This window comes from Anolis carolinensis, chromosome 2 (assembly GCF_035594765.1).
Source record: "Anolis carolinensis isolate JA03-04 chromosome 2, rAnoCar3.1.pri, whole genome shotgun sequence".
NCBI classification, from domain to species: domain Eukaryota; kingdom Metazoa; phylum Chordata; class Lepidosauria; order Squamata; family Dactyloidae; genus Anolis; species Anolis carolinensis.
The window spans coordinates 86,751,694-86,777,746 of record NC_085842.1 but is presented as its reverse complement, the minus strand read 5'-3'; the positions used below and the strand labels follow the sequence as shown (position 1 = coordinate 86,777,746).

The 26,053-nt window shown below is 40.4% G+C and overlaps 1 protein-coding gene across 1 annotated transcript in view; it reads right to left on the bottom strand.

The window, feature by feature from the left end:
- Positions 1-3,595: 3,595 nt before the first annotated feature.
- Positions 3,596-26,053, bottom strand: part of cdhr4 (cadherin related family member 4) — a 33,430-nt gene continuing 10,972 nt past the window's right edge. Inside the window, exons 3-20 of the mRNA XM_008105005.3 lie at positions 23,388-23,566; positions 22,090-22,249; positions 21,457-21,542; positions 21,094-21,186; positions 20,011-20,114; positions 19,229-19,371; positions 18,961-19,144; positions 17,504-17,654; positions 17,076-17,178; positions 13,044-13,259; positions 12,417-12,550; positions 9,783-9,927; positions 9,090-9,304; positions 8,655-8,794; positions 8,255-8,296; positions 6,845-6,923; positions 5,464-5,497; positions 3,596-4,123 (exon numbers count right to left, since the gene is read on the bottom strand). Coding sequence (XP_008103212.2) covers positions 4,068-4,123; positions 5,464-5,497; positions 6,845-6,923; positions 8,255-8,296; positions 8,655-8,794; positions 9,090-9,304; positions 9,783-9,927; positions 12,417-12,550; positions 13,044-13,259; positions 17,076-17,178; positions 17,504-17,654; positions 18,961-19,144; positions 19,229-19,371; positions 20,011-20,114; positions 21,094-21,186; positions 21,457-21,542; positions 22,090-22,249; positions 23,388-23,566 — 2,264 coding nt within the window. The 3' untranslated portion in view covers positions 3,596-4,067. The remainder of the gene's footprint in view (positions 4,124-5,463; positions 5,498-6,844; positions 6,924-8,254; positions 8,297-8,654; positions 8,795-9,089; positions 9,305-9,782; positions 9,928-12,416; positions 12,551-13,043; positions 13,260-17,075; positions 17,179-17,503; positions 17,655-18,960; positions 19,145-19,228; positions 19,372-20,010; positions 20,115-21,093; positions 21,187-21,456; positions 21,543-22,089; positions 22,250-23,387; positions 23,567-26,053) is intronic.

Sequence of the window (26,053 nt, the reverse complement as noted above, 5' to 3'; positions counted from 1 at the left end):
TTTGACCAGGGCCCACTTGACCAGGGATCACTCTCCAACATTAGTGCCAGAAGGGTTATAAATCAGTTTTTGGTCAACTTTAGATTCAGCTTGGTTATTTGGGGGTGATGTTTCAGAAAATTGCACTAGCTAGACCACATCAGCTCTAGTTTCTGAAACAGAACATATGCCATCCAGTAGTCACCAACTGCTCGCATGCAGAATACCATATTTAATAATCTAGACCTGATGTGGTCTACCCAATGCAATGGTCAGCTCTGCAAAAAGGAGTGGAAATAAAAATTAATAAAATAAAATAAAGAGAAAGGAGGTTGTGGACCGGATTTTAGTTCTCATGGCCCATTCCTGGGCCACGGCCCACAGATTGAAAACCACTGGTCTAGAGTCTGTCCCTATAATCCAGTTCAATGGGTCTCCTTCCATGGATTTTTTTCTTGACTTCTATCTTATACAGGCACCCTTTTTTACTCTGAATGTTATGAATGTTTTATACAGTTAGAGAAGAGATCTAAAACCATACAGAAAATGCCAGAAAAAAACATTTAAACTATATATTTCATTCTTAAAATAAAACAAAAATCAAAAATAATTTTTGTGAATTGTGTTTTTTATTTTCCATTTATGGTACATGTTAATAAAAAACAGTGAAACAAATTTATATACATGTATATACGCATGAACTAGTACAGTATTTCCTAACATCTATACAAAATTCGTATTTGGTTATACTCTCCCGTCTTCCTACTCCTCCCAATTTAGTGACTCCCCGTCCCTTGGGTTGGAGACAACCATATATAATTTCATTCTTCCTCCTTACTACATTGTTTTTCTACTCTTTCTTCTGATGTGATTGTTATTATTTATAAATTCCCTACACCAATTCTAACAGGTTAAATTATGAAGCATTCTTAAAGCACCTTTTCTTCTTTCTTTCTTTTCTTTCTTTTTACAAAGTTTAGAAATGGTTCCCAGTCCTTGATAAAGTTTTCTGGGTGTTTTTTCTTTATTCATGGACTACTATTTTGTCCATTTCTGCTATTTTAAAGACTTTAACCATCCACTCTTCTGTTGTTGGGAGGTCTGCCTTCTTCCAGAACTGTGCGTATACTATTCTTGCTGCTATGATCATGCAGTGCAATAATTTGTTGTTTAATTATTTTGTTTGATTATTTGACATTCCCAGTAAAAATAATTCAGGCTCCAATTGTATCTTTGATTGAAAAATTTCTTGCAGTGTTTTTTTTCTACCTTACCCCAGCATTCTCTTGCTTTTTTACCAAACTACTACATGTGGAAGAAAGTGCCTTCCTGTTATTTACATTTCCAGCACCTATTGTTTCTTCCCTTATACATTTTAGCTAGATTTGATAGGGTCAGGTACAACCTGTTCATCATTTTATAAAAATGTTATCTAAGGTCGTATCACTGAATTTTCTTTAAGTCAACAGTCCACGTTTTTCCCCATTTATCTAGTTCTATTTTTTAAAAATGGGTACTTTTTCTCTTTTTGTTACATTCAGCACCATTGTGCATTCTGGTGTTCAGTTGGAACTGTGATGGCTAACTCTGCAAAGGTAGATCAACAGATGAATATGGCAAGAGCCAGATATTCATCTGATGGAAATCTTTTCTTCTTCAAAAGCTGTGTGTGAAGGTAAGCTTTCTGGTCAGCTGGAGATCGCACATGTGGCAACATTAGAGAAGGATGGGGAAAACAGAATGGGGAGGCCAAACCATGCCAGCTGGCCTTCGCTCAGCAGATTTTGAACTCTTGTTTCTTGTCCCATTGCTCTGCTCTTATGTGAGAGACAAGTGTGTGGTTCTGCATAGCTAATGGAAAAACAAAGGGACATTTTGAAACTAACAGGGACTAAAAGTTCCTCTATGAGCTCTTGTTCCTCTGTACCAGATCTCATTTCTCAGTTATTCTGCCATAGTCAGAAACTGCGTCAGTGGCCATGATAGCTGTAGGATTCAGAGAGTTGTAATTTTAAAAAGTATTTCTAAGCTTAGCTGTAGTTGATACTGCTTCTCTTGCTTTTTCTCATCTAAGAGACCTTGCAATTGCTTAAAATTCTATAAAAATACACAAATAAAAGATCCTGAAACTATAATATTTCTGTAATTCTATTGAAGTGATTACTTTTTGGTTAGTTAAAGAAATCACTATTTTACTCTACAATGGAACACTGAACACACTTTCACAGTCCAAACATTGCACGTGCATTTAATACATTAACTTATCATTTTTTCAGTTAGATGCTCCCAAAGGGCACTTATGCATCAGTTTGTTTTGTTCTCCAGCACTAAAGAGCTCTCAGCGGAGACAGCAATTTCATGGCAAAATGCCTGACAAGGTATAATCAGAATAGCTAAAGTAGTATGATCTTGCTACTTGAAGTTAGGGTGAGGGGGGAAATGGTCATTTAGATATTAATTCCAGGAAGCACTACAATGCTGGCTTCAACTATTGGGGGACTCTTTGCTAAGAGGTCCTCTACCTCATCACTGCGAATGCAAACCTTCTCCCACTGAACCTAATGCACACAAGCACGAAGAAGAAGAACACAAGGCAAACGCAGGATATTGTTCCAGTGTCTCATATTTTCACTCATTGTGCAAAGGAGCTGCAGTGGTGCACTGGGTTAAACCCTTGTGCTGGCTGAACTGCTGACCTGAAGGTTCGGTTGCTGACCAGAAGGTTGCTGATTTGAATCTGCAAGATGGGATGAGCTCTCGTCTGTCAGCTCTATCTTGCGGGGACATGAGAAAAGCCTCCCAGCAAGATGGTAACACATCCGGGCATCCCCTGGGCAATGTCTCTGTACATGGCCAATTGTCTCACAACAGAGGCGACTTGCAGTATGTTCTCAAGTCGCTTTTGACATGATTTTAAAAAAACTTCATTGCCTTCTCAGACAGGGTAAGGGAATGGGCAGTGGCAGCAAGGAAGAAGAGCAACAGAACAGGTGGGCAGTAGGCAAAAACCAGACATTAACCTCTGCCAAGTATGCAGGTTTATGGCACAGAATCTAGGAAACTAAACAGAATAGTAGTCAAGATTCTTGTCTGTTTATGATAACACAGCCAACACACCCTCCAAGCATGGATTGATATATGTTTAAAGCAGTATTACACACACACACACACACACACACACACACACACACACACAAAGTCTAAATATGCTAAAGACACCAAATCCTGTCTGATAATGGAAGCCAAGCAGGGGCAACCCTGGTCAGTACTTGCATGGGAGACTATCAAGGTTGCTAAAGGCAAGGTTTCAGAAGAAGGGACTGGGAAAACCACCTCTGAATACTCATTATTGAAGAAATCCTTGTGACATTAATGGGACCGCCATAAGATTATAGCTTGGAGGAATTCCACAGTTGGTAAGAAGGGAGGCTGATGGGAAAGACCCAAGGGGAATTCTAATTTTTCACAACTTATATAACCTCAGTCTTTGATGTCTGAGGATTTGTTTCAGAGAAAAGCATTCTAGGTATAATCAAGACATTTCTTATGGTAATATTGTAAATGAAAACAAACCTATGTCCTGCCTACGTTTCAAAATATGCTCCCAACACAAATGTCACAATACTACAATATCTCTTTATTAAATGTCCACACATCATAGTAGCCTGGAGCACTGATTGATGCTATCTTTTAATATTAATCAAATCACAGCAAAATTAGATGGGTTGAGATGGCAACAATTAACATTAACATTATGATATCAGTATCTCTAAACAGCTAATGCTAAAGCAAAGATATGTATACATGGTACTTCATTGGGAAGGGCCAAAAGAAAAACAAAATAGACTGAAGAAATGTATCGTATATGTGCACATGTTCTACACTGCCATATACAATCCAGATTATCTGCTTTGAACTCATATAATCCAGTTCAAAGCAGATAATGCGGTTCTATCTCAAGATAAATACTGTAGTAGGTACAGATTACGTAAATGCATTTTGCATTGCTGCAAATTCGTTCAGCAAATTTGCTCTTCATCTTGTTTCCTCACTGCAGTCTGCAATCCTTCACATGAAAAAAGACATGATCACACCCAGCGCCGTGCTCCAGTGCTGCTGTCAAAGAGGTAATATTGGCCTGTCACTAGAAACAAAATTCAAGGGAAAGTGTTACCCATAGTCCAGTCCCTAATTTTAACCTTTATGGGTGCATCACACTGTAGAATTAATGCAGATTGACACCACTTTAATTGCCATAGCTAAATGCTATGGAATTGTGGGAGTTGTAGTTTTTCAGAGTTTTGAGCCTTTTCTACCAAGAGTTCTGATGCTCTCCCAATTACAAGTCCCATGCTTCAATAGTATTGAGCCATGGAAGTTAAAGTGGTCTCAAATTGCATTAATTCTGCAATGATGATGCACCCTTCACCCTCTATTTACCAGCAACTGCAACGAAGATCCATGATTCAAATAGGTCAGAGCTCATTTTGCAGTAGTATAATTAAGCACACATCCCTAGCTCAAACCATGGACTAATGGTGCTTTACTGTACCAAAACGTTTCACTGCAGGTCAAGAGCATCTGCATTAGAAAGTACAAAAATGGCTGTTTGAAACATCCGTCTAGGAAAGGTCGGTCTGTTGCTCTATACAGCTTGGCAGCTGGATATGTAAACAGGGATCCCAGAATTGCTATTGAAGGGACCATAAGCCAGAAAATAGTAAACTTTTGCCTATGTAGCTTTGCCTCTGCATATGCCCCTCCCTTCCTGTGAGCTGGTGCCTTTCTCCAGAAAGTTCCAAGAAGAGAAGAAAGCTCAGAGTAAACAAGTTAGGTCATTGGTATCACTTATGCCAAGTGGGTGTGGAAGGTGAGGAAGACCCTCAGCCATTGGCCAATTTTAGATAAGCAAAAGGTATATATTCTTTGTTTGCTACAACATGCTTTTGCGACGGCCATTTTCATGGTACAGCCCTTTGGGGTATGTACGGCTGTTGCCTTCTCACAGCTGTGGTGAAAAGCTTCGCTACAAACATGGAGACTCATGTGGCCTGTGGCATCTCAGACAACAGGGAAATTCTGGAGGCCCTGCTAAGATTCATGCCTATCATTCATTTAATTTGCAGTCTCTAGATCTAAGCTTCCAGCCCAAGAGCCACTACAGTTGGAAGATATCTACATAGCCTGACATTCGCCCATCTGTGCAGAAGATGAAGTGGTAACTAGTTATACATATGATGGGTTTGCTGCTTGCTCTGACAGGATCACATTGCAAGGTGAGAGAAAATACACTTCTCAGCCTCTTTCTAGTGAATACAGTTTTACCTGAAAGAATGACATTGATATGAAAGCACAAATGTGGAAAGAGGAAACAATTTGTCTTCCATTTGTTGCATTGATTGATTGGTTGAACAACTAGGTTTTCTCCTCGTACCTTGAGATTGCTTTCAAAAATATAAAGAACAAAACAGAGATTAAACTCACCAGGGTCTTGAGCACGGCCATCAAACTGGAGTGGCTATGAGGGAGGCAAGAAAGGAGAAGAAAAAAAGGAAGAAAGATTAACTTCTGCTACAACTGTCACACATCAACATTAACTGACCACTGTAAAGAAATGGACCTATATCACCTTAAGCAGCTCTTTGAAAATTTTCATCCTTCTAGATCCTATGATATCCCATCCTATGCTTTATTTTTGTGGCCTCAATCGTACTGGGTACTGCATCCAAAGAAGTGGTTTAAATCTGTGAAAGCTCATATGAAAATTAAAACCAGGCAGTCTTAATGGCACTGCCTCATTAATTGTTTCGTTTCCATACTTCTTTTCCTCGTCTTTTCCTTTATCCATTCCACTAATCTACCAGAAGAGGGCACTCCAGTTATCAGAGTGGGAAGAATAAAATAAAAGAGGCGGAAATGCTTTTTAAATTTAAATTCATTTCAGTTTTTCCTTCTGCTACATTATGTTGTGAGTTGTGTGTCCCACCACACACTTTACATATTTATTGTTACTTGTTATATAGGGTTCCTTTCACTTATATAACACTATGTAACATGATTTTTTTTATCCCTGGGTTATAAATATCATTTTCTAATTGGTTTTACCATAAAAGCATGGAAAAAGGTTTATTAAACTGCAAAAACCTTGCTTTTGCGGGACATCCTGGAACACATTTTGCTAGTTGTTCAATGAATATCTCATAGAGTCTCAACCAATTCAACATAGTTTGTGACAGCCACAAAAATTAAGTTTTTGGAGTATAGCAAGTACGTTCAAAGTAAACACTGCACAATTAAACAAGAAACAACACTTCCAAACCAGGAACAGAAATTTTTTCAAATTTTGTTACATAGCATAATTGTTTGCTGATATGTTTTTTATACAGTAAAACCTTTGAGTTCTCGTCTGATTTGGTTCCAGGGCCAGCCATGGATACCAAAATTTGTAGATGCTCATGTCCTGTTATATACAGTGGCATAGTAAAATATTGTCTTTTATATAAAATGGCAAAATCAAGGTTTACTTTTTAGAATTTTGTTTTGAATATTTTCCAAGCCACGGATGGTTCAATCTGTGGATGAGGAGTACCAACCCTATTCATATTTCATTTGAACACTGAATTGTTTTGTCCATCCCTCTTTTCTCCTCTTGGTGGTCCTCTTGTTTTGAGGAAAGTTTTGCCATGCCTATTCCATTAAACAGGCACCTTGTAAATTGTGGTACTCTCTTGGCTGCAAGACATGCAAGATCATGACACACAGGAACAGAATCATCTCAAGGCCTACTGTCACTGAATCAAAGTCCTGTTTAGAAGAAGATAAACAGCATCTAAGTAGAAAAGAATTCAAAGCATACATGCCATACCAGACTCGGCACCTCATTGGCTCCTTTCCCTTTGCCTGGCACTTCTGCCACGATGTAATTTCTTTCCAGCCCGTTAGCCCTGTAGAACGTAAGAGATGGCTCTATCAGCCTTTCTGGGGTTGTCTATCAGAGCCAATGGCAGACAAAGTGTTCACTTGGACCCGTGGCCATGCTGGCTGGGAGACTCTGGGACTTCTTGCACAAATATATTTTTCAAGCGCTGGCCCAGTTGTTCTATACCAAAATAAATAATTACAAGCTGGGCCAAGGTATGACTCAAGTATTCAGGCTGTATCTACACTGTGAAATCAATGCACTTGGATATCACTTTAACTGTCATGTCTCAATGTTATGGACCCCTGGGTGTGGTAGTTTTACAAGCTCTTTAACCTTCTCTGCCAAAGCTGCTGATGCCTTGCCAAACTATAAATCCCAGGATTCCATAGCATTGTGCCATTGCAGTTAAAGTGGTGTCAAACTGCATTAATTCTACAGTGCAGATGTGCCCTTAGTTTCCCCAAATCTGTAAAAATAGACTCTGTAGCAGGAGTGTACAAGCTTGAAAGACTAAAAGCCCACTTAAGGAAGGGGCTATACCACCCACCACATCCACAAAGTATCTTCAAACAACCTTTAGGAGGCATAGGGGCTTAACTCCCGTTTCAAAAAAGGCTATTCCTGGGCACAGGATTTTGGGGGGGGGGCAAACATAGTAGAAATGCTTCCCACAAACTACTAAAGTGTATTTTGAGGCAAAACATTTTTGTTCATGGAAGCCTCAAAATCATGTCAAATAATATCTGGAGAAATTTCAGCAGGGCAAGGAATTCAGAAGGTTAGAGTGGCTAAGAGTAGGGCTTCCGTGCCTTACATAGCTCATTGTGCTTCTTCACAAACAGTAGAAACAGAATAATGGAAGATAAGCAAGTATGGATGAAGTCAACAGCTACATGTGCATCCTTAATATAGATGCTGGGATGCCAATTTTAGTATAGCGTACACAGTGCTCTCTAAAGATAGTATTCCTGCTACATTTTGGCCGAGCAAACATCAATATCAATGACAATAATCGGGACCTGCTTAGTCGTGTGTGGCCAATGGCTATGATGACATACAGTCCAGGGATGGAGAGCCTTTGGTCCTCCAGGTTTCTTGACTTATAATACTCATCAACCCATCTATCATGGCCAATAGTAAGGGCCAATGATAAATGGGAATTGTAATCCAAAACATCTGTAGGAACGTTTCTCTATGCCTGTAACAGCCCATGAGAAACTCCTTAGCTTACTACTTTACCTTCAGTTTTCTCTAGCTCTGCCTCAAGAAACACAAGACACTTGAAGAGGTACAAGGAGAATGACCACTTCCCCACAATGCATAGAACTAAGTGATAAACATAAGAGTTCTTACTTATTCTGAAGTAATGGTTGGGACATAATTCCTGGTGCCTTCCTGAAATCCAAACAACAGTAGAAGTGTGAACTTTGACCTCTCTTCATAACCACCCACATAAGTGCAATGTGGAACAAGGCACAATAATGTATACGTATTTTAAAGTAATGGACAGGTTTGGGGGCATGAAAGCAACTGCAACTACAAAAGCTTAAGACATTTAGAGTACCTAAGATGATTATGAAGCATCTTCTATGAAAGTAAACCAATTTCTTTCTTGTTAAAGATTGCTCATTTTTCTCTGTAGCCGACTCCCTTTCCAGAATGTATCATAGAAATAGCACTGCCAGTGACCAAAATCTGAGTCAGCAGTTGCCATCAAAAAAGAACATATATAGAAGTCTTGATGGAAACTCACCTCCAGCAGAGCCGCCAGTATAACAAACCCAAGGCAGAAAGGAGAAGAACTCCAGTGAGAGTAATAACCACCACAAACCAGGGATCTGGTGCCCAATATTCTTTGGTTTTGTGCAAAATGATGGGTTCTTTGGGCACTGTCTGGAAATACAAAAATGAAAGTAGAATATCCAGAACTACAAAACCTACTGAGAGGTCCAAACTAGTAGGATTATATTCCTTTTGAAATCAAAGCGCACGTCAGAAAGAAGGTACTGTTCTGCCACCAATGTCACCTGGTGACAAAATCAACATTCATAACTGATAACTTCGTAGCTTGAGTGCTTCGAATGAGCTGCATATATAAGAGATGCATGGAAAAGGCATAAAAACTCCAGGGATTCAGCTCAACTCTGTGAGATTTCTTGTTACAGCATGTCTGCATCTGATCCCTTACCGTAGTACTGGTGGTAGTAGTAGGCACAGTTGTGGTCCAGGGGGTCACATGAACAAGAACGATGGCTGTGGTGCTGAACCAAGGTGTGCTGCGACTGTCTGTCACTTCTACAAGAAGCTTAAAAGTGAGGGGGTCAAAAATACCATCAGGGTTGTAAGAAAAGGTATTAGGGAACAGCCTGTTACCCTCCATGCGAAAACGTCCATTTATGTTGCCTGCAATAACAGAGCCAAAAAAAGAAAGCTTATAACGGTCTTGCAACCTTTATTCATTTTATATCAGTCTAACTTGTCATAACCTCTCCAACAGGATCCTGAGGATTGTAGCTTGTGAGGGCGAAGGAAATATTGTTGAAGATTCCTAGTCTGTGTTTCATTAATCTGATTCTCAGAATTTCCTGAGGAGAAGCAGTGATGAGCATACCCGCTTATTTGATTGGTGAAGATATGCTCAAAGTCTGTCATCACAGGCAGAACTGACAGCCATCCCTTCCACGCACAGGCGAGCCTTTTCATATTCTCTTGTTATTTCCCTTCTGACTTGACCACAATTGGGGTCACATTTCCAGGTCATACTATTGCCATGCATCCCAAGTTTGCTAAAGCCTGACAAGCCAGGATGAAAAAGCCACTGCTCTTGTCTCCACCTCAGTTTAAATCTGAACCCGAATATTTTCCCTTATTTATTCCATACCACCAACAATGTTGTAGGTCAGTTCACTTGTCACATCGAGGTCACTGCAAACCAACTGCACGAGGCTTAAGCTTTGGGCCTGGGTGGAATATATGGAGCGTTCGTAGAATGATGGGTCACAGACAGGAGGGTTGTCATTCACATCCTGGGGATAAAGAAAAGGACCATGTTTCTCAGCATGCTTACACAATGTCCCCGGGATGGACTATTTTCTAAAATTCTCTTCTCCTACTTGCAATCAGCATGACATTCCAAAAAGGAATATTTTATGCAGGAATTCCTTCAGGCATTGGGGTTCTCATTTTGCCTGAAGTGGAATATTAATTATTATCAGACTTTTTTATCATTTGCAATGCTCTGCATATGGTGAACAAGAACCAAAGGATGGCATTGAACAAGATGTTTGCAGAAGCTGCTTTCAGCGTGGGGCAATGAATAAATAGAGATTACTTTCTGTACCTGGCAATGCATCTGGTATCAGATGATATTCTACTCTGAGCCAATGAAGAGAGAACTGAATGTGTTTCTGTCAATGTTGAACAGGCTACACTTTAAAAACCACAATATGTAGAATTCCTCAATCAGAATGACTGCTTGGGAGCTGTATTCAAAAAGGATAACTAATGCAAAATCTAGTTGATACAGAGAGCTTCAAAAAGTTGTTTGTTTGATTTTTCCTGTAATTATTATTGGCATCGATTCATTATTACTGGCACAAAAGGAAGCGTCCCTATTGAGGGAAGCTTCATAATGTGGAAAGCAGTTATCCCACCCATCGGGTGTACACACACACACACACACACACACACACACACACACACACACCATTCATCCACAATGTAATGTGGATTACACTATGTAACACAGTTTTTTGTTCCTGGGTTATAAATGTCATTTCCTAATTGATTCTACCATAAAAATCATTGCTATAGTTTTTCAATGACTATCTCATAGATTCTCAACCAACTCAACATAGTTTGTGGCAACCACGAAAACCAATTTTCTGGAGGATAACAACTACTTTTAAAGTAAGTACAGCACAATTAAACAAGAAATAACACTTTCAAACCAGGAACAGTTATTTCCATTTTTTTAAAAAAAAATATGTGGAGCATCAAACAAACATAAAGCTATATGTAGCTTGTTCTTTTGTTGTAGGAAACTATAATGTAGGCTTCACACTCACACACCAACTATTTTTTGTACACCATAGAATAGAATAGCCAGGATCAGAATGCCGGGGATCAAATGCTGCCTTGATTTGTAAAGTGAGGGGAGACCTTTAATGAAACTTTATAGTACAGTTGGCCCTCCACATTAGTGAGGGGTTTTTTTTCATGTCAGGAGTGACTTAAGAAACTAAGTCACTTCTGGTGTTAGATGTTGCCCAGGGGATGCTCAGATGTTTGATGTTTTACCTACCTGTGGGAGGCTTCCCTCATAATAATAATAATAATAATAATAATAATAATAATAATAATAATAATAATAATAATAATAATTTTATTCTTGTATCCCGCCCCATCTCCCCGTAGGGACTCGGGGCGGCTCACATGGGGCCTTGCCCAACATCACAATATAAAAACAAATCAAAACACATAAATTTACAACAATAAATCAACAATATCAGTAAAACCATCATAAAAACAATATTGCAGGAAAAAGCGTTAAAAACAGATATAAAACACAAGTCTAGGCCAAAGGGCGAATGTGTCAAATCGGGGGGAGGTAGTTACGTAATTGACATAGTCATTAAAGTACTAGAAATGACAATAATGACAATAAGAAGGCGAATCAGTGGGTCTATTATTATGTAGGCAGACAACTTGAACCAACAGAATTCACTCATCAAAGGCTTTCCGGAAAAGCCAGGTTTTCAGGTTTTTCCGGAAGGAGAGGAGGGTGGGGAGCATGGGGAGCTGGAGCTGACAGAGGGAACTCACCCACTCTCCCTGGATTCAAACCGCCAACTCGTTGGTCAGCAGTCCTGCCGGTACAAGGGTTTAACCCATTGCGCCATCGGAGGCGCAATGAGGGTGACATTTGCAGATTTAACTAGTCACAGATTTGATTTAAATGCTCTCTCTAGGAATCTTCATGTCCTCCAGTGCAACTCTACAGTCAACTTCCTCTAGTTACACTGCAGGACCTAGAAATTACTATAGAGAACGATTCTATGATCAGCTTCCAGCAAAAGGTGACCAAAGTCGTGCTGAAGAACCTAGAAATTTGGAGATGTAGAAGCAAATTATAGCTTCTTTATTCAGTTTTTCGCTTCCACAGGGAATCTGTGCCCCCAACTCCACTGAATGTGGAGCCTTGGCTGAACTTTGTCCTGCTCCATCCTGGATCCAACCCTAGCAAAGGTCTTCCTTTTTAAACTAGATCAGCTCTCAGATTTTGCTAATGGACTTGGGTTAACCCCTCCCAATCTGGCACTCTCCTAATGTGTTGGACTGCCCCTCCCTTCATCTTTAGATGTCCATTGATTGTGCCAAATGGGGATGGTGACACTTGCAGTACAACACATCTGAAGGGCCCCAATTTGTGAGAGATTGGTGAGGGGTATTGTGTGGTCTGATAGCTCTCAAAGCTATACACTAACCATACCCTTCCAACCTATATTCCAGTTACCTGTACATTAATGGTGATGTTGCACAGTGTGGAACGTGGGCCTTCTGCTCCATTATCGATGTCTTTTAGGCTAATCGCCAGGTGATATGCCTTCACTTTTTCATAGTCCAATGGGCCCAGTACATGCAGCAGCCCTGTGACACATACCAAACATGGAGCCTCTGTTCATCATGTTTACAACTAACAACCATTCTCAATAATTGAGAACTGCTTTTAATCATTTGCATTATCATCCACCCTTTTTTCAGATGTGAATGTGGTGCAGTAGTCAAAAGGGGTTGGTCTTGTATATGGACCGCAGAAGATTGGAGGGCTGTGTGTTGCACTACCTGTGTCATATTCTCTTAGGAAAGGTCATTGGGGGCTCCTAGGTGGGGGCGGGGATCAAAACAGCATCCAAGGCTGGATGCATGAGAACAAAGATATTTTATCTTAAGCCAAAATAATAAATAATTGTTATTATTAAGTTTTATTTATATCCCACCCCTTCTCCCCAAAGGGACTCAGCAAGTGCGGCTAGTGAGCCAAGAGGTGAAAGATATCTTTAGTGACAGGTAAGTAACCTTTAGGGCTGGGAAAACCATGTCTGTATCTATGCAGAGGTCCTACAGGAACACTCTTTCTTACCTGTGCATCGCCCAATATAGAACATTGTAGAAGATCCAGTTTCTTCCCCCAGGATGTTGTATTCAATGTTATTGAAAGGATAATCTCGGTCAATGCCACTGGCATTTCCAAAGATGTCCCCAAAGCCAGCATCCTCCCGTACACTGAAAGACCGTTGTAAGCACTGTGGGCTGTACTCATTCACTGGGCTTACTGTCACAAGCACAGGCACCCGGGCTGTAATGCACATGGAAACAAATCCAAGAAGCATGGGGGAATAATAGAACTTCAGCAGGCAGGCAGTGGCTAGAAAATGGCCAGTGACTGAGCAGCCATCCTAAAGATAGTCACATACAACAGATAATGTCTGTAGAATCATTGAATCATAGTTGGAAGAGACCACAAGGGCCATCAAGTCCAAACTGTAATACAGATTGCAGTTTTTGGTGATATTCCCTGGATAGAAATAGATTGAGAATAGAGATTTCTACTGTGTATGAATGAATGAAATTAGCTCATGAATATTCAGTTTGCACAGATTGTGAAAATCCCCACAAATATTCACAGTTCTCACATTCATATATTTTTACTGTTTCTATTTTATCAGGCACTTGACAGGTTTCCTCTTTCAAATCAATTGTTATTTGCAGTGTGAACTATCTGTCCCTTTGAGGGTGGTCTTTGTTGAGCTTTCTCTGTTTGATCTCCTGTTTATTTTATTTTGGCACTAATTGCATACAGTTGCTGCTTGTCCACAGCAAATTTGTTTAGTAACAGTCTCTATTAATGTGCAGCCTGTGGAGCATGTTCTAAGGCCAAATTAGTCTCAGCCAAAAACTGCTCTTTTGATTGCTTCATTTGATATTAGTAAATAGCCTTTAAACCTCCTCTGCCAAGAATTGTCAGTACTCTACTAATTGGGTCTTCTGTGAAAAATAATTCACTCTATTTTTTTCTCCTCAGTGCTACTGATAATAAGTATGATCCCTTGGCAATTAGCCATGATGAATAAAAGTATTAATGGTTTGTAGGATTTCTCCAGTCCTTTCAGATTTTTTTTGCTGCTAAAAATATCTTTTACTCTATGCCAGTCTTCTGATACTCATCTCTAGCCAGCACAGTCATTTGGCTGGTTCAGTATATCTGGGAGGCAACAGGCTGAGGAAGGCTGTGCTATAGAAAAGCTAATTGTTTAAATCAACAAAATTTAACATCACTGAACTTTAGTTAGATTACACTCTTGGTTTTCAATATTAATGGTCAATGGCTTGACATTCTCACTATCCCTTACAAGGATGAGGCAGTGTGGTCTAACCTTTAGTTACCCGAGGGCCAATCAAACTTTAGTACAGGAATAGTCATTATATGTCTGTTTCTTAAAAACCCAAGGCAGTAAGAAGGGTAAACAACTTTTTTCCAAGTGTTAAATTAAAATATTTTCCAGTAAGCAGGGCAAGGGCTAACAAAAATGAATTGGTGGGCAGCATGCGGCCTGTGGGCTGGACCACACTGAGATGAGGGATGTGTGTCTTTCCAGAAGTTGTGGACTGCAACTCCCCTTAGATCTAGTAGTTACAGCCAGTTATGAAGGACGATGGAACCTGCAGTCCAACAACATCTAGAGGACCATACATTTCCTTTCTCTGCTTGACAGGAATCAAGCCCAACGCTGGGCTACTGCCTGATGTGTTTGCAGATCAGTCATTATGCATTGAGAGTGGTTGGGGCACTAAAATGTCAAACCTAATGTCAAACTTAAAGGCCTCTTTTTACATAATATTTTCTACTAGAATGCTATTAAGACGAAGTCCTTGGAGACAGGTGATATATATATATATATATATATATATATATATATATATATATATATATGTGTGTGTGTGTGTGAAGGATTAGTCACTGTCTCACTTTCTTCTGGCAGGAACTGGCAAATCAACACCCACTACTGTGATCGGAGGTGACCCCCCCTGGACTTTGTAAAAAGATAGTTCAAAATCAGAGAATTCATAGTGGGCGGGAGGCAGGAAATTCAAAACTAGAACTGTATAAAAGTGCATGCTTTGCTATGTTACGTATCCCAGTTTATTTTGGCGAACTATCGCAGGATGGCATCACTTTCAGCTGAAATTAAATAAATTTTCCTCAGTGGTCTTATGCTTCAACCTGGTGAATTATATTCTGGAAATTATTGGCTTCTATTCTCACCAGGCCTAACTCACAGCTTGGATCTCACTGTCCAATGCTGCTCTAAATTGCTCTATAACACTACCATGCCTTGCCTTTTCAGGTTTATGGTGAAGTGGGATGTGGGTTGTAGTTTAGCCCGAATACATTCTCTGTGTGTCAAAAAATATGGGGAGATTCAAGACTGTGTATATTATAGAATACCACAACTGCATTGAACAAATGGAATTTAGTACTGGGCTTATAAAACCAGCTACAAAAAAGGCTACAAAGATAGGTTTGAAAGTGTTTAGTAAACCTCCCTGAGATCAGAATGTAGCAAAATTGGATTCTCAACAGTAATGGTATGGGACTTTACATAGTTTCTTGCATAATACATTAGAAACCAAGCCTTGTGAGGAATAACTTAGGCAGCTGAGTATGTTTAGCCTGGAGAAGAGAAAACAAAAAACGTGTCAGCCATCTTTAAATAGTTGAAGGGATCTCATATGAAAGATGGAGCAAGCTTGATTTCTTCTGCTTCAGAGACTAGAACATGAACAAAAAGATTCAAATTACAAGAAATGAGATTCCACCAAAACATTATAAAAAAATTCACTGTATAATAATGACATGAACTGCCATAGAGATTGTTGGCCTCTTCTTGGAAGCCTTTAGACCAGTGGTTCCCAACCTTTGGGCCTCCAGATGTTTTGGACTTCAGCTCCCACACTTCCTAACAACTGGTAAGCTGGCTGGGATTTCTGGGAGTTGAAATCCAAAACACCTGGAGGCCCAAAGGTTGGGAACCACTGCTTTAGACTGAGGCTGGTTGGGCTTCTTTCAGAGGTGCTTGAGTTATGCATTCTTACACAATGAGGTTGGACTAGATCAGTGGTTCTCAACCTGGGGTCCCAAGATGTTTTTGGCCTACAACTCCCAGAAATCCCAGCCTTCAATTTCTGGGAATTGAAGGACAAAAACATCTGGGGACCTCAGGTTGAGAACTACTGAACAAGATTATCCTTGTGCTCCCCTTCCAACTCAGGTATCTAGGGATGCAGACAGGTGAGGTTTTTAGAATACAATCACATCTCATTTAAGGAATTTTCTGATGGATTCAATGTCACCTTCTACTTGTAGCACATCCATTTTTGCCACTGTTTCTACCATTTTGTACCCATTTTAAAAAATTAAAAATAAAGGATAAAATAGTGGCAAAATGTTCTTTGGCTGTTTGGAAGCAGCCTTGGTTCACAAAAGCAAAAATGAAACTATGAAAGAGAGGAAGTTGGGAGGCAAAGCCAAATAGGTACACAAGAAAAATACAGAAAAAGTCAGCTTCTGCTATAAAACTAAAACCCAATCTGAATGCAATTTTCCTGCTTCTTGGCAGGGGGTTGGACCAGATGGCCCACAAGGTCTCTTCCAACTGTAGGATTCTATGATTCTATAATTTCTCATGAAATATACAGAAAACAGGTTCGCTAAATTGTATCACTGCCTAATAAATTTCAAGAACAATCCTTTTGATCACAGTTAAAATTAATGTAAAGTAATCTCTAGAAATGTGGAGCTTGGATTATCAACTATCTCCCTGCAGAATTTTCACATCAAAAAAGCACAGAACATACATAGCTTTGCTTGTCATTTAGCTCTGGTTCTCAGCATGTTTTCCCTGAACAGCTAGTCCAAGTAGTAATTTGTCCATCAATGCAGACAGCAGAGACACTAAATAAATATACCTCTTCCAAACAAGCTCAGAGAGCCATTTCTGAAGCCTGGACACTACCAATGGGGGATGTCACCTCTTCCTTTTATCACAAGAAGCCAATTCTTTAGAGCCCAAGATCTCAAATATTAAGTAGACAGGGTGGAAGCATTACTCACTAGTTTGTGGGGGGCTTCCACTGTCGGACACCAGAATAGCAGCTCGGTACTGGAAGGCAAGACTGGCCATAACTTCTGAATCATAATCCAAAGTGGTATTCACCTACCAAGACCCAAGTAGAGGATTGTCAGGACTCTGTAGACATTGATCCACAGGCATTTAGTTCTGTGACACACACAGAACCTAATTATATTCAGGCCAGAGGGAGATAGTCTGGAGAGAGGGAAGGCCCTCCATAGTGGAAGTCAAGTTCCATCGTATTTCCTGGGACTGAATGACTATTTAGTGCATGGCCAGACTGCATTGAATTCTGTAATAACAGCTGGATAGGTTGATAATAACATACTTGAGCCCCAGGCTTTACTTATAATTTATCCCCCTTCCTAACTTAACAGAAATTAGAAAGTGATTGAGTCCAAGATTTTACCAGCAGATTTGGGCCCTCCATTCTGAAGCTATAGCGAGGGCTTTGTGCATCTTCCATTTGGTAGTGAAGGGTACTATTGCCATTCTCCCGATCGCTACAAGACAGACTCCATAGGGGGCTTCCAATGGAGAATGTCTCTGGAATTCCAGTCCTGGGGATTAAACAAAATATCCATTGGGAATGGAGGAAACAGAGGAAAGGGATTGAAACCTGAATGGACAACTCATGTGCTCCTATCCCTTGCCCACTTCACTGCTTCTCAGATACTACAGGCTTTATAGTAGGGCTACTCTTATTAATTTGCTATTAAATTTATACTGCCAGGAGAAAGAAGACACAACTCTTGTGCTCTGATTTCTCAGACACATTTAAAGATGTGCCTTCAGACAATCCAACCAGGGGCCCTTTCAGACTATTCAATCATAGTACAGTAGAGTCTCACTTATCCAAGACTCGCTTATCCAAGGTTCTGGATTATCCAAGGCATTTTTCTAGTCAATGTTTTCAATATATCATGATATTTTGGTGCTAAATTCGTAAATACAGTAATTACTGTCAGAGTGCGCGGTTTGGATAAACACACATGCAGCAGAAGATCAACGACGAAGAAACGCTGGCACCAATAAACGAGGCTGCAGCCTTTTGGCTATCTATAAAAGGTTTACTGACAAACGGAAAACTCTCAAGACGACATATACATAGAGAGTGCAAATAGGCAGAGGGCAGAGAGGAGAACAGATAACACAGCAAGCTATTTATAACCACCCCTGCTGTCTGATGCAACACACAGTTAACTCTTTACACACTCGCATAGTGGACAGCAGACAGTGCATGATGCAATCACCAGCTCATATTGCAACACTATAACTCAATTACATTTAAACAACTCTATATACAATCATTCCCACTTCAACAATTACAACATAACATTACTGCGCATTGAACTACTTTTTCTGTTAAATTTGTTGTATAACATGATGTTTTGGTGCTTAATTTGTAAAATCATAACCTAATTTGATGTTTAATAGGCTTTTCCTTAATCCCTTCTTATTATCCAAGATATTCGCTTATCCAAGGTTCTGCCGGCCCGTTTAGCTTGGATAAGTGAGACTCTACTGTACTATGATGGTGGTTTAACTGCCATAGGGCCATCCTATAGAACCCTGGGATTTGTAGTCTTGTGAGGCATTTGAGCTTTCTGGCTGAGATTTCTAAATGCCTCTCCCTAAATTACAATCCCAGAATTCCACAGGATGGCAGCAAGGCAATTAAACTAGAATCATAGCGCTATAATTGTGCATCGTGAAAGGGCCCCAGCAGACTCAAATGTAGGAATGAAGAACTAGAAATCTTCCTAGTCCTTCTTGAAAGAGACTCTGAAACAACTGGTCCTTTAACTTTTACATTATTCTGCTGGCTCGGGTTTCTGCAAGGTTCTGTCATCTGTGAAGACTTACACAAACACTCCAGGAGAGCACAGAGGTCCTTCAAGATTCTGCTGTTTTACAGTAATGTTGACCATGATAGTAGCAAAGTCACTTGGATGAAGCTTGTTGTAGGCCTTCACCAACAGCTGGGTTTCAGCTAAGCCTGGATTGCGTTTCAGATCCAAGTTGTATGTGTTCATGATCATGCCTGTATCTGGGTGTAAGCAAGAGAAGTGGAGATCAGCCAGCCCTGACCACCACGGCTATCCCAGACCTTTTTGGTGTGGTTTCTCCATACCTGGAATAATGGTGAAATAGTTTGTGTTTGGAGAGATGATCTGATACAGCAAATTTCCCACATTTTCAGCATTGGCTCGGACCTGTATAATCTCCTGGAGTGGCCCTGCGCTTTCCAAAATGGTTTTTGCTACTGAAGACTCCCTGCATCATGAAGGAAACAATATATTTCTTCTTTTGGGCTTGATTAGCATTGAAAAGCCTTGTAGCTTCAAGGCCTGGCTGCTTTCTGTCTATAACAAAACTCACTCCTGGACACCTCCATGAGTGTGTGTGTTGAGAAGGAGGTGTTGTGGAATAAAATCTTTGCTGAATTTTGACGTGTGTGCATAAATATGACGTTGAAGGTCCAGAGGGGGTCACAAAAACAACCATGGGGGGAATAAGATGAAACAAGACAAGTTGGGTGGGGGCAGGAAATGTGTGGGTCCCCAAAGTCCTAATCTGTAGCCTGACTCAAGCTCTGCCAGTCTAAAAAATGTCCACACAATTTAGATGGTTGCTTGTAAAATTTTGCCAAGAAAGCTGCAGCATCTCAATAACATAGGATGCTGTAAATCACAGATCAAAGGTAGTCAGACATGATCTGAGATTTATGCTATGGCATTCTTTGCTCTTGTTGTAGGGGGTTCTAGTGCACACCTTCCCTATCATGTCTTGCTGCTGAATGGGGTGACAGGCCGACTCAGGCCAATCCTATCTTCTTATACCCCTCTGGAATTTGAGCCCAGCTGCCATTATGTCTCCCCCTTTCCCCAGTTCACTCAGCATCACCCAACTCACGTGAAATTGACTTGGTTATGGTAAACAGGCATCACCTGGACTGACAGAGGGATGTGACAGCTGATACCATCAGTGCTTGTTATCACAATTACCATTGAGAATATCTGCAGGGGAGGATAGCATGCTATGAATTCATCAGCCACAGGGATAGGTCCAGTCTAAAGCAGAATTTGTTTTGTTGGATCCATGAGTCTTAATGGACTAAAAAGTACTGGCACCTTTTGAAGTGCAGGAGGTTTTCATCCTGGAGCCATAACAAAGTCTCCAAAATAATTCAAAACTTCTTGCAGCTCTGTTTGGCTGTACCTACATTTATTATATCAGTATCTTTATCTGCTCACACACTATGCACAACAGGACACAGACAAACTTGTAGTGATATTTTTTCATGTCAGGAGTGACTTGAGAAACTGCAAGTTTTTATTTATTATTTCCGATATTTCTACCCCGCCCTTCTCCCCGAGGGGACTCAGGGCGGCTTCTGGTGTGAGAGAATTGGCCATCTGCAAGGATGTTGCCCAAGGGACTCCCAGATGTTTGATGTTTTACCATCCTGTGTGAGGCTTCTCTCATGTCTGCATGGGGTGCTAGAGCAGACAGATAGGAGCTTACCTGACTCCCTGGATTCGAACCTCCGACCTTTCATTCAGCAGTCCTGCCGGCACAAGGGTTTACCCCATTGTGCCACTATGATAAAAGGCAGGTAATGAAGCTCACTGGGTAACTTTAGGGAAGTTATACTCTCTCCGCCTCAGAGAAGGGCAAAGCCAAGGCAAGCCTCTTTTGGGGTATAAATAAAGTTTTATTATTATTATTATTATTATTATTGAACAAATCTTGCCAAGAAAGATCTGCAGGACTTTTACATGGGCAGACAAATTATGAACAATCATTTGTTTGCCTACAGGAGTTTCATATGGGCAAACAAATTGTTGTTCGTAAATTGTTTGTCTAGGTGAAGCTCCTACAGGGTTTGATATGGGTCACACCATATGTGCAATTATGTTCTTGGGAATGGAACAGGATGGCCAAAAGACATGGCAGATGTGACACTGCCAAGCAGATAGGAGAAACAGCACTTACCTTGCCAGCTTGCTCACGACTAAAGCCTGTAGCGGGTGCATGCACCCCTTCACGACTCATTTGGAAAGGTAGAGAAGAATTCTCAAGTGCATACTGTGAGGAGAAGGTAAAGTCACCTGGGCAAGTTACAAAACAGACACTCCATCTTCAGAACCTGTTCCCTCTTTCCTCCCACCCAAGGCACATTGGGAGAAGCCATCTTCCATTTTCTCAAGTTACCTTCCAATAGCCAATTACAGCAGCAAGATCCACCACTCCCCACCCCCAGACAGCCTCCACCTTTTCATGACTCTCTTTTTCAGCATAAAGACAAAGCCTCCTGTGAGCATGTTGTCTGATTATCTCCACAAGCAAAAAACTTACATTCAAGGTACTTGTGCCTGTCCTCTTCAGTACAGGTGTGTAGATCAATGTTCCAGGAGTAATATCCTCAGGAACTTGTAATGGAGCTGCAATAAGAGGCAGATGGAAATAGCAGAGAGATTCCTGTATAATCTGAATGTTATTCTTTGAGGCCACTAGAGACACTGACTGAGGGATGGCCTGCTTTTTAGCATTTTGAGAGCCTTACAATTCCATAATTGTAAGACATGTCCACCTTCTGCAAAGACGGCAGTCCCTTTCACATTATGTAATTACAGCATTAGGAACCCACTTTAACATCCATGGCTGTTATCTGGAAATTCCGGGATTTGTTGGGAGGAGCCCTTTTGGCAGTCAATTCCAAATAATTCTCCTTAAATTGCAAACAGCAGGATTCCACAGGATAATATCTTGGCAGTTAAAGTGCCATAGTTGGGTAGTGTAGAAGAGACTGGTGTCTGCCTGTGTCATGCGCAATCCGCTCCAGGTAGATGGAGAACTCACTGCTTTCCAGTAACAGATCAACTCTACCCACTCAGCAGATCCATATTAATCTTTTGTCCAAGACTGAAGTTATGACACTTAGGCTGAGTATATCAAAATCTCAGATAAATCTAAAATAAGCAGCCTTACCTATGTCAGCAGGGAGGGTGTTGCACTCTAATCTCTTTGCTGGAATGACTTTGATAAACAGCGAATATTCATCAAATTCTGTGGCACACTGTGCACTGTATGTCAAGACATACTGATTCACCTGCTTGGCATCCAGAGCAGCACTAGGACTAAGGCTCACCTGGCAGCAAAGGAAAATAATTCAGCATATTTTCCTAAACATTCATCCATCAAGAAGTATACCCCTAGAATTGTGTCTTTCTAACAAAGTACCACCAGATCTTTATATATTTTGAAAATGCTTTCCCCAGGAAAAAGAGGCAACCAGTCCACCTCAAGCAGAATATTTGGTGTTCCATGAAAGAGAACCAAATATATTTTCTAACTACAGTACTGTATTTTTACTATCAGGAAGGAAGATTGTGTTTTGGGGTATTATCTACCTCAGGTGCCAAAAGAACTTGGTAATCCTTGGGCACTCAGAGTCTTGACTTGGACTAAGGCAGGGGACCTCAAACTTTTTCAGCTGTGGAGCTCTTTTTGAAGCAAAAGTTTCTCATGGAGCCCCAAGAAATATTTACATATAATATAATATATCAGGTATGAGCCGAGCCGGTGGTAGATGGATGGAGAGCATTTGTGTGAAGTAATTCACACATTGCAAAAGTAAATAAATACATTGTTTAAAATGAAGAACAATTTTAACCAACATAAACTTAACAGTATTTCAGTGGAAGGACCCAAGGGCCATCCAATGCAACCCTCTTCTGCCATGCAGGAAAAACACAATCAAAGCATCCCTGACAGATGGCCATTCTGCCTTTGTGAGAATAATAATAATAATAATAATAATAATAATAATAATAATAATAATAGCAAAAACTCCAGAGGAGGTAGGGTGCTCACGGAGCCCCTGAGGACCTCTCATGGACGCCCATGGGCTACCCGGAGTACAGTTTGAGAACTGCTGAACTAGGGGAAAGGGCATTAATTGCTCTGCTAAAGCAGCAAAATATCTTAGATGAGCCTTATTGTGTGGTTCTGAAAAGTGGCATTTATATGTGTTTCCGAAATACAAAAGTAATTAGAAGTTAAATTTTTAAAATACAGGAATAAGATCCAGAGGTTGAATGAGAAAAGACATTTGTAGCAAATCTGAGTAGCTTCCCAACTAATTTTCTATTAATTAATTTGGCCTTCACTGTATAGGTAGGTAGTCTCGAGAGTTTCTGCAGATCCTTCTTTGAGATAATTCAAGGTAATTTGAATTTAATTATTTGAGATAATTAAACTTCCAGAAATCCATAGGTGTCTTGTACCTGGTAGATGCTAGGAGACAAAATGTTTGGTGGATTGAAAAAAGAGGTCACGGGGCTGACGCTCTGATTTACACGGGGTGTAATACTGGAGTTTGTACATTTGACAGTGAAGTTGGCCACAGTTGTCCCTGGAGCAGTGCTGTCTTCCACCTCCACTGTTCCTGGGATGTCACCAAACACTACAATAAGAAAGGCAGCAGTGAGGGAGTGTTGACCCCATTATACCAGTTACTAGGACAGTGTTAGGCACCTTATATTGATAGAAAAATTGTCTCTATAAATATAGCATAGCTAAAGGAAGTGATACCCTACACTTCATGTCAGTATCATTTAGAAAAGGAAAACAAATGTGTGTGTTCAAAAAGCATAAACTGAAATATGCTGTGGCACATGCAGACATAAATAGATCCATCTACACGGCTACATAATGCAATTTGAAATTGCATTATATAGGTTTACACTAAGCATATAATGCAGTTCAAACTGCATTATATACGTAGCAGTGTAGATCCTTTCATTGCTGAATAGAATGAGAATAATGGGCTGCATCCAGAAGCACCTTTCTGCCAATCTTCTTCTAATCTCACTAAGGACAAAACAACAGGACTGAGGCCCTATCTACATTGCCATATAAAATCCAGATTATCTGCTGTGAACCTGATATAGGGGAGGTGGAAGTTGGTTTTTTTAATCATATATGTGTTTTTAGTATCTTTTAATGTGTGCATTTTATGTTTTATTGTTGATATCGTATGTTTGTATGCTGTAAATCACTTTGGGTCTGGCCCTGGAGAAAGGCAGGTAGAAATATCTTTAGTAAATAAATAATCTTGTTCAAATGAGATAATCTGGATTGACTGCTTTGATAATCTGTTTAATTTGGCAGTGTAGATCCAGCCCGAGGTGCCTGTAGCCCTCCAAACATTATCAGATTATTAGTCTGGGTCTACATTTCCCTGTATCCCAGGATGTGATACCAGATTATCTGCTTTGAACTCGATGAGTCTACACTGCAAGATAATCTGGGATCAGATCCTGGGATACAGGGCAGTGTGGATCCAGCCTTAATTAGATCCAACCAGTTCTGAAAGATCTTGAGAGCAGTAGTTCAGGCCCTTTCTACACTGCCATATAACCCAGATTATTAAAGCAGATAATCCACATTATCTGCTTTGAACTGGATTATATGAGTCTACACTGCCATATAATCCAGTTCAAAACAGATAATCTGGATTTTATATGGCAGTGTAGAAAGGACCTCAGTGTCTCAGACAATAATCTCCCCATACAGTGTTTATCTGGAAATACCAGGGATGGACCCTTCTGTATGCAGAGCATAAACTCCACCAACAAGCGCTGGTTTCTGACAGCACATGGTTCTATTAGCATTTGGAAGGCACATGTTTCCCATTCCAGGATAAATAAATAATTGCCCTTTCCTTTCCAGTACTTTCTAAACTGTAGCCCTTTCATCTTCTCTTTGAAATTTTGCCAGAAGAGAGCTCAAGTTCTAAGCCCAGGAAGTAAATAAGAACTAATCCCTGGTTTATGTCTTCCTCAAAGAAAAAAAAAGCCTCACTGAACCCAAGGAAAGCCCAAAATGGCAAAAGTGATACCTGCTTAGGACCTGTGGTCCATATTAAAGAGATGGGGGACTAAACGTTACATTGGGAGCGAGTTCAGTGTAGTGTTTATTTTATTTTATTTATTTTATTTCCCTATTTATACCCCGGTCTTTGTCACCCCGAAGGGGACTCGTGGCAGCTTACACATGGCACAATTCGATGCACCAAAACACAAATAAAATTAAAACTTAAAATATTAAATGTTTAAAATTTAAAACATAAAAATGTAAAACATTACAACAGTTAAAAATCACGCCGTCCAAAAAATCATGGTCTAAAGCCATTCTGAGGTCATTATACATACTAGACATCCATCACTGCACTGCAGTTATCCAAAAGCTTGACTCCAGAGCCAGGACTTCACTTTCCTTCTGAAGGCCAGAAGGAAGGGGGCTGATCTTATATCGCTGGGGAGGGAGTTCCACGGCCGAGGGGCCACCACCGAGAAGGCCCTGTCTCTCGTCCCCGCCAGCCGCGCTTGCGAAGCAGGCAGGACCAAGAGCAGGGCCTCCCCAGATGATCTTAATCTATGAGGTGGTTCATAAGGGGAGATATGTTCGGACAGGAAAGCTGGGCCAGAACCGTTTAGGGCTTTGTAGGCTAAAGCCAGCACTTTGAATTGTGCTCGGCAGCACACTGGCAGTCAGTGGAGCCTTAGCAAAGACAGCTCCAATGAATCTGCTGTCTGAAATTTTGAGCTGCTTCTAAAATGTCACATGCCCCTTTTACACTGCCATATAAAATCCAGATTATCTGCTTAGAACTGGATTATATGGCAGTGTAGACTCATAATTCCAGTGTCTGTAAGCAGACAATGTGAATTATCTAGATTATATGGCAGTGTAGAAGGGGCCTCAGTTTCTCTCTTCTCCTCTCATTTTCTCTTTTCTCTTTAGTTTACTTCAATTATTGCAAGTTCCAAGTGCAAAAATATTTTGTGCTAAATTATATCAGGGTCAGGGAAGGAGATCTTCTCTTTTTCATTCATCACTTTTACCATCTGGACCACACTCCTGATGTTGCTTGGCCACATGTGTCCTA